Here is an 8,322-nt window from a genome sequence, read left to right on the forward strand (position 1 = left end):
AAGAATGTAAACACAGCACTGTGGTCGGAGCAAACTCTGAAACTGACTTTATAATTTATCGCAGGCCCCGAGAAGCTCAGGGAAGAAAAGGGCATGTTCGAGCATAAATGCGTGTTTTAAAAGACGAAGAGTCTTATCTCTATGTATAATTACATAGGTATAATGTTATACATGTATGTATGCATTTACATATGCATGCACACAAGTACATATACCGTTTGGCTGAAACTCTGGCGCTTCCCAGCGCTGGGGCGCGGGGCCGGGGACAGTCGGGGCGGGGTGTCGGGGGTGCCCCGGCTTGCGGGGCGCGCTGGGGGTGCGGGGCAGCCTCTGTCCCTCTGGGGCGGGGGAACGGGCTGAGCGGGGGGCGGCGGCGAGCTGCGCCCGGGCGGGGGCCGGGGCCGCGCAGGGCTGCCCCCGGGGCGGGGCGGGCCGGGTGAGCGCCGCGGGCATCCCCGGCCGGGTGGGCTGCGCGGGCATCCCCCGGCGGGGCGGCCGTGGGGGCCGTGGGGTCGGCGTGCCCGGGGGCGGCCGCAGGATGGGGCGGGCGAGCAGCTCCCGGCGCCCGGCTCCGATCCCCGGCCGCAGGGCACGGCGGCGTCCTGGGGACAGGCTTTGTTTTGCTTGGGGTACTGGGGGGGGGGGGGGCTTTTTTGTTTTCTTTTGTTTCTTTTCTTCTTTCTCCCCTCCCGCCCCGTCCACTGGCCGCGCCACGCTCAGTGCCTCCCCCAGCCCGTACCAAGATCCCTCTCGCCGCCCACCCGTGACACGCCCTCCCGGGTGCGCCCCCGTGTTGCAGAGGGGCTCCTGCCCCCGCACCTGACAAAGCCCCCTCGAGGCATAGAGGGACCCCGACGGGGCTGCGTGGGCAAGCGGGACGGGGACACCCGGACTGAGCCCTGAACAGCGGGGAGGGCGGTTGGGGCCGGGGGACCCCTCGAAGAGAGGAGGGGGCAGCCCGGCCTCTGCTGCTTTGGTGTCCGGTTGTTTCAAAGCCTGCCCAGAACGGGGGGCACAGCAGGGTGGGAGGTGGGTGAGGGCGGGAAGTGCAGCCCAGAGACCACGGCACTGGCCCCCTCGGGTCAGCCGCTCGCTCCCCCAGCAGCTGGAGGATTTGGGGTTGCAGCTTTAACGATCTCGGTTGCTGGGGTGGAAGAGTTTTCTCAGGACACGAGGGAAAAGAAGTGCCTGTCCAGTACATCGTCGTTTATATACATTTTATTGAAAAAAAAATTTGTACATCAAAATATTTTGGCAAACTGTAAAAAGTATACATAAGTGCAAATATATTCTCCTTTTAAAGCAATAGTGTGTGAGTATACACGAGATTTATTTAAAATAAATTTTTAAAAAATATTGTGGTAGAAAACAACTTTTGCAAAAATAAAAAACAAAACGTTGTATTGCTGCAATACTGGGAAAAATGGAACTTTTCATAAAGTCTATACACGAAAAGGCTAAACAATACTGTTTTAATAATATCAATCGGTCGGTGCTGAAGTCCATACAAAGTGTCCTTGGTGGGTCTCGGGGAGAGAAAAAAATAAAGAAGTAAATTTCCCGCTAACGCAGCAACGGAAGGGGGAGTCCTCACAGGTGCTGAGCTGGGAGATTTATTTTTCCTATTCAAAGACACTTTCTCGTATAAAAATACATCGAATTGTTCCCTTTCCCAAAGCTCGATTCTTTAGGAGATCACAGAAAGCCGGTTTATGATTAAGGTGGTCAGACTTGGCATAAGGACACTTACATCTCACCTAACCCAACACATCCCACTAGGCATTTTTCTTTTAGGAAGAGCTTTGGAGCATTATATCGGCTGTACGTGTCCTTCAAGGGATGGAGGGACTGACAACACTGCTTCCTTAGGTAATTTTGCTAAGTGACTCGTGTACTATCAATGCTATCAGAGTGCACATTATATTTAATCTGCGTGGGTCCGTCTATACCTCGGCTCTGTTCCATGCCACCTGATTGTCTCTGTTGGGGCGCTGCCTTCACATCACGCAGGGCTTGATGTCTTGACAGACGCTTTGATGGTGGTGATGGTGATAGTAAGATCCACTAGCGGACGGGTGAAACGACGAAATGCCATTAAAATTGAGGACAAAATCTTTCCTGTCACACACCGGGGAGGGGTGATGCTGGTAGCGAGGCAATCCCACTGCAAAAGGAAATAACAAGAGCTGCTCAGCGGTCGGGTAGCGCTGCTCGGGCGGAGCAGCCCCCTTCCCCCTCACCCGCGGGGGGGAGAGGCTGCCTGCCGGTTCTGCTCCCTTCCCTCCTGTGTGGGCTCCCCTCGCAAGGTCTGAGACCCCTCTCCGGCTTTTCCGGCAGAGAACCGGGCGCTCCCCCGGGGCAAAGCCTGCCCAGCTTGTAGGGCAGGAGGAGCGGCGGGTCCCACCGCCCCGGGTGAGGAGGGGAGGTGGATCCCCCGGAGCCCCCCACCACCCGTGTGGGTGGGCTCGAGGTTGCAGCCGTGCTTGTACGAGCCCCCGTGCCTGCTCTGCGGGGAGGTGACAAACTGCACAGCCGGGGGGCACACGGGCTGCGGAGAGGAAGCCGTGCGGAGGCGGCTGCCCAGGGACACATGCCCGGCTGCATCCCGGGCACAGTGTATCTCAGAGCATCCCTCCCGTGCGGGCACACCCGCACTGCCTGCTGCCTTCCCCGCTGCCTGCCCCGCTGATCAGCGGGTGCGGTAGCTCAGCTCTGCGTGCGGGGTAGCTGAGGGAGTGTGGGTGTGCTAGAAGACGATGCCACTTGCGTGTTTTTCTGGATGCGCTGCAGCCATTTGAACCCGATTCCCCATCTTGGCTCCCTCTTCCCCCGTTCCTGCGAGGTTTTTGCTTTTTTTGCCTTTGACTTGAATGGCTGCAGGTTGAATTCCAGTCACGATCCGTTTGTGTGTGGATACTGTATTTATTTATGTGTGCATGTGTGTATGAGCGTGCACGCCTATTCGCATGTGTGTTTTCATAAACGTTAGACACAGACCGAGGACACCCTACCGTTTATCAACCGCAAGTGAAGTACATCCATGGCACCGACACATAAACGACCTTGCAAATTCCCATTTCCATTTCCCACAGCCTAAGGCAGCCTTTCAGGGGACAAAGTCCCAGGGCCTCGTGGGAGATTCACCCCACCCCACCCCCACCCCCCGCCGCAGCCCGAGCCGTAAGGCCGAGCTGGGATCTTTAATCTGGCAGGGTTCCTACTGGATCTGGCGGCGAGGGGAGCATTGCCTAAGCAAGGCCCGCAGGGCAGAGCCAGAGAGGGATTTGGTTTGGCGTGTGGATGTCAAACTCGGCTAGCGGGATCCTGTCAAATCTGACCGAGGGTCAAGGGGGAGGGAAAAAAAAAAAAAAAGAAGACAGAAAGAAGGGGTGGGGGGATAGGGAAAACAGCGAAAGAAAGAGAAGGAGAGTGAGACAAAGGAAGAAAAAAAAAAGAGAGAAAAAAAAAAGGAAGAAAAAAAATAAGGAAATATCCCCCGTTTTCCCGGGGACGGCGGAGCCGAGCCTGGCGGCGGCGGCCGACGGGGCTGCGCAGGCGGCAGGCACAGCCCGTCTCCTCCGGCACTGTCCCCTCCTTCACCCCGCAGAGCTCACTTTATAAAAGTGATTATTTCTCTGGATTTCCTCGGCTTTCTAATAACCCTGCTGGTATGCTCACCATAAACCGGGGCACTTTATTACAATCCTGATTCAATCATTTAGCAGGATTTAATAGTGTGCGAAAAAAATCCACTCCCCCCCACCCCCCAGCTTCAAAATCCTTTTAGCAGAACCAAGCCTCCTGTTTCCAATTTTTCCCTCGCTTATTCTTGGGTCTGACGCAAATTGAAGGCTTTAAGTCTGCCCTGTCGCTGTCATGAGTGGAGGATTATTGACCGATCGACAGCGATTGCCACCGAATTTGCTTTGCATTTAACTAAGAAAGGGAAAGGCGAAATTCACTTGCTACCGCTTTTGTGGGGAGAGGTGGAGAAAAATTATTGCTGGTAACAATTGCGAATGAAGGAGCTCGGATCGTTTTTCCCCATCTCCTTTCACTCTACTAAAACGTTTGCGCCGCAGAGATTTTACGTTGCACACACAAATGAGGACTGGATCCACGCAAAAAAAAACATTAAGAGGGTTAATTTTTCTTTTTTTTTTTTAAATCAAGGAATGGGGATGGCTTCCACTAAAGTCCTGGGCCCAGAGCCTGAAGCTCTAGAAAATAAGCGGAGAAACGCCGTTTTGCAGAGTGGTGGCGTTAAATCTGAGCTGCTGGTAGCGGACGCTCGTCGTCGGCAGTAAGAAAGCGTCCGTCGGTCCGTCTGCCTGTGTATCCGTCCATGGACAGAAACAATTCGGATTTAAACCGCCTTAGCCTCGGAAACCGTAGTGGAGGCTTCGGGGGGACCAGAACCCTTGCTCGCTCTCCCTCTGCCTTTTGTTTTGAAGAGCTGTTCTTGGGCTGCTTCGCAATGAAAATTTCTCTTCCAGGAATCGCCTTTCCCACCTCGGGTGGCTGGTAGGAGGAGGGGGCAGCTGCCTCCAGCCCCGCTCCCCAGGCCAGTCCCACTCCCACACCACGCGTGGCCCCCTGGGCCCTACGAAGTAGCTCGCAGGAGTAAAAGGAGTAAAAGAAGCAGAGAGGAAAAAAAATCGGAAAGAAAGGAAAAGAAAAGAAGTTTAAAAATAATGAAACAAAACAAAGCAGAAAATCCTAACGGTAAAGGTACGTATTTCGGCCGGGAGATGCCCTTGCAAACCCGCCGGCCTCTCACCCCAGCTCCCAAAACCACGTGGAAGGACGACCTGAATCTCCGAAAAGTGGTTTAAATATCAGTAGCAGAGCCCCGTGGGCACGGAGGAGCCCAGCTGGGGACGCACCGCGTCCCCGCACCCCTCTGCGCCGAAACGCCGGTAAGGCGGTGACCCGCTCTGCAGCCGCCTCTCCCCAGGAGCCACTCCGGGACTATTTAAGGGGTTGGGTTGTTTTGGTTTGGGTTTTGGTTTTGGTTTGTTTTTTTTTTTTTTTTTAAGGAGGAAAATTTGCAACCGCTTGCTGTCCCCTGACCCTCAGCGTCCCTGCTGCGGTGATGGTAAAGCGGCTTCCCCGGCGGCCGGGCTGCGGCTCGCCCTGCCCCGCGGAGGCCGGGGCAGGCTGCGGGGCTCGCAAAGGGACAGCAGAGTGATTGACAGGCGCCTAAGGAGGGGGCGGGAGGGGACCCAGAGCTGAGGGTCGCCTGTATTTGTTACTTGTTGAAATTCCCATAAAATTGAACAAGACCCCGCTCTCATAGGGGTTAAGTCAGGCTAAAATCCTCTTCGGTGTGGTCCAGCCCAGACTGTCTTTGTTTGCTTAACCTCCGGGACCCATGTTTAAAAGGGCTATTTGGAAAATTTCCCCGTAAGAGCCCAACATCTTTTACCCATTTTTGTGCTTGGATTTTTCTGAGCAGACATTGTAATCACCGGCCGGGGGGGGGGGGGGGGGGGGGGGGGGGAGGTGGGAGACAGAGACCAGAAAACTCTTGCCCTCCGGTTGCAGAAATACACTGGATCCGCTTTAATCTCTCTCGCATTTTTCAAGATAAGCGAGTGGGTTTTGGCTTTTCGGGTGCTTTTTTTCCCCGCAGGGCTCAGGGGACAGCATTTAACGCCTTTTTTTGATTCCTCCCGCGACGCGGCCGCGGTTTCCCTGGGCGGCGGCGGGGCTCGCCCCGCTCTCGCCACTGCGCACATGTCGCCGGCACCGGGGGCAACGTGCGAACCGGGACGGAGTCGGGACGGAGCCGGGACAGAGCCGAGCCTTCTTCGGAGCGCTCCTTCTTGGCGCTGGGCGAGGAGAAGGGATGCTCGCAGCAGTACCCGCAACCCCCTCCCCAGACAGCCCCCTTTCCCCGAAACAGAGCAGCTCCAGCCCACGCGTATTTTCCTCCCGCTCGCAGACAATGCCCCTCTTTTTCCTGCACCGCGGAGGTCGGGGGTTCCCCGCGCAAAACCCTCGTCGCCGGAGAACCCCCGCCGGCGCCGCGCTCCCCGCCGCCCCCGCCGCCCCTCCGGGCCCCTACCTGAGAGGTCGTCGCGGGGGCTCTGGTGCAGGTAGCCCTGCTCCAGGGAGTAGGAGGGCACGCTCGAGTGGATGCTGGAGGAGGCGGCGTTCGCGGCGGGGAGGCCCTGCTGCTTTATGTAGGGCGAGGCCCCCGAGGCTGTCCAGTGAGCCGAAGGGCTCGTGTAGGGCGAGTGGCACTCGATGGCGCTCGCCATGGCCGGCGAGGAGGGCACGGGGCTGCTGCTGCTGTCGGGGCCGTAGTCCCCGTTGGCAGTCACCGGGCAGCTGGCCATGTAGGTCGAGCCGGGGTTAGGCGACATGTGCGGGACGTGGTGGCCGCCGCTGAGTCCCTCGTAGCCGCTGGCCATGGCGTTGGGCATCATGTCGAGGTTGTAGCCGTTGGAATGGCAGGCGAGGGAGGCGGGGGGCGCCTGGAAGTCGAAGCCCTGCGGGAGGATGGAGGCGCCGAATCCCAGCCCGTTCATCATGCGGTACATGGGCTTCAGTGCCTGGCATTTCCTCCTGAAGCCGCGGGGCCGCCGTCGGAAGGAGCCCTCCTCGAACATGAACTCGCTGGCCGGGTCGATAGTCCAGTAGTGGCCCTTGCCCGGGCGGCCCAGGCCCTTGGGCAGCTTGATGAAGCACTCGTTGAGGGAGAGGTTGTGGCGCACGGAGTTCTTCCAGCCCTGGTAAGAGCCGCGGAAGAAGGGGAAGCGGGCCTGCAGGAACTGGTAGATCTCGCTGAGGGTCAGGCGCTTGGAGGGCGAGCTCTGGATGGCCATAACGATGAGGGCGATGTAGGAGTAGGGGGGCTTCTCGGGCCTCCGCAGCCCCGAGCTGGCCTTCTTGCTCTTGGAGGACGCCGCCGCCGCCGAGGAGGAGGAGGAGGAGGTGGAGGTGGAGGAAGAGGAGGTGGAGGTCTCCAGGGCGGAGGAGGGCGGCCGGCTCATCTGGAGAGCTCCGGGAGCCGGGCTGCAGGAGCGGAGAGGGACGGGGGGCTCCAGCCGCTGCTGGCCGCTCTCGGTGGTCATCTGGCGGAGGGAGGGGAATGGGGCAGGGTGGGGTGAGGCTGGGAGGGAAGGGGGGGAGCCGGGCGGGGTGGGTACCGGGGCGGGGGGTGCCCCGCAGGGGGAGAGCGGGGGGGGGGGGGCGGCGGTGGGAGCTGCTGTCCTCCGGGCACCTCCTCAGCGCGGCGGGCGGCGGCGGGGCGGCGGCAGCGCCCTGCGCATCCCTCCCCGCGGTCCCTTGCGCAATGGCTCCTCTGCTTTCCGCCGGAGCCAGGCACTGGGCGGGATGGACCGGACCGGCCCCGGCCCCGGCCCCCGCCCTCCCCGCGCCGCCCGCGGAGGCTTCGCTCAGCGCCGCTCCGCTTCCTCCTCTGCCCCCCACCTGGGGACCATCCCGCTGCCTAATCCGGCAAGGGGAGGAAGCGCAAGAGCCCCCCCCTCCAATCTCTTCCGCACTGTTATTCTTCTATATATACTTTCTTCCTTGCGTAAAAGGCACAGCGCGACTGCCTATCAGTTCCTTCAATCTTGCTCTCCTTTTTTTCCCCCCCCCCTTTACCCCGCAGACCCCCCTGAATTCGGCCGAAAAATCAGCAGAGAGAGGGAGAGGGGCGGGGGGGAGAGACCACCCCCTTTCCAGCTGGCCTCTGTCCACCCGTCATCTGGGCAGGAGGCGCTGCTGCTGCTGCCGCTGCCGCTGCTGCTGCCGCTGCTGCTGCCGCGGCACCGTCCCCGGCTCGCTCCCGCCGCCAGCCCCGCAGCGCGCAGCGACACCATTTACCGCCTCCCCGGGGCTCCCTCGGCACCGATCCGCCCGCTGCTCCCCGGCACGGCCCCGGGCCAGGGAAGCGGCTGCCAGCCAGGAGCTCCACCGGCGCGCCCCGGGACACATGGACACTGATGCTGCCGGGTGCGGGCGTGGTGCGTGTGAGGGGGTCGCCCGCCCCGCGGACCCCCAGGCAGCAATGTCTTCTGCTCCTCAAACCTGCTAGACCTCCGGTTTTAAAGACTTCTCGCTGCCCTTTGCCACCCCCCACCCCCATATAAAATGAGTTGCAGCAGGGATATACCCCGAGGACCAGGGATGCGCCCTCTCTCCGTTCCCCGGAGACGTCTCCTCGGTGCAAGCGGCGGGTCACGCGTGCTGGCAAACGCCGTTTGCCGGAGGAAACGGGGCGCCGGAGGGGGCAGGGAGGAGAGGGGCCGGCGGGGGCACAGGCCTGCTCCCAGATGATGGAGGAGGCTCCAGGATCAAACTGGAGAG

At 59.7% G+C, this 8,322-nt stretch overlaps 1 protein-coding gene across 1 annotated transcript; it reads right to left on the minus strand.

Annotated features, from left to right (window-relative positions):
* Positions 1-1,258: 1,258 nt before the first annotated feature.
* On the minus strand, positions 1,259-7,097 carry FOXF2 (forkhead box F2). The gene is made up of 2 exons (XM_037380859.1): positions 6,071-7,097; positions 1,259-2,164 (listed from the first exon to the last, which is right to left on the minus strand). Exons 1-2 carry the CDS (start codon positions 7,080-7,082, stop codon positions 1,998-2,000), a joined length of 1,179 nt encoding a protein of 392 aa, XP_037236756.1. The 5' UTR covers positions 7,083-7,097; the 3' UTR covers positions 1,259-1,997.
* Between the last annotated feature and the right edge of the window lie 1,225 nt (positions 7,098-8,322).

This window comes from Falco rusticolus, chromosome 3 (genome assembly GCF_015220075.1).
Source record: "Falco rusticolus isolate bFalRus1 chromosome 3, bFalRus1.pri, whole genome shotgun sequence".
Classification (NCBI taxonomy): domain Eukaryota; kingdom Metazoa; phylum Chordata; class Aves; order Falconiformes; family Falconidae; genus Falco; species Falco rusticolus.

Coding starts and splice junctions, on each gene's coding strand:
- FOXF2 (XM_037380859.1), bottom strand. CDS start 7,082: ATGACCACCGAGAGCGGCCAGCAGCGGCTGGAGCCCCCCGTCCCTCTC. Junction 2,165..6,070: donor CCCCCGCGACGACCTCTCAG/GTAGGGGCCCGG, acceptor TTCCTTTTGCAG/TGGGATTGCCTCGCTACCAG.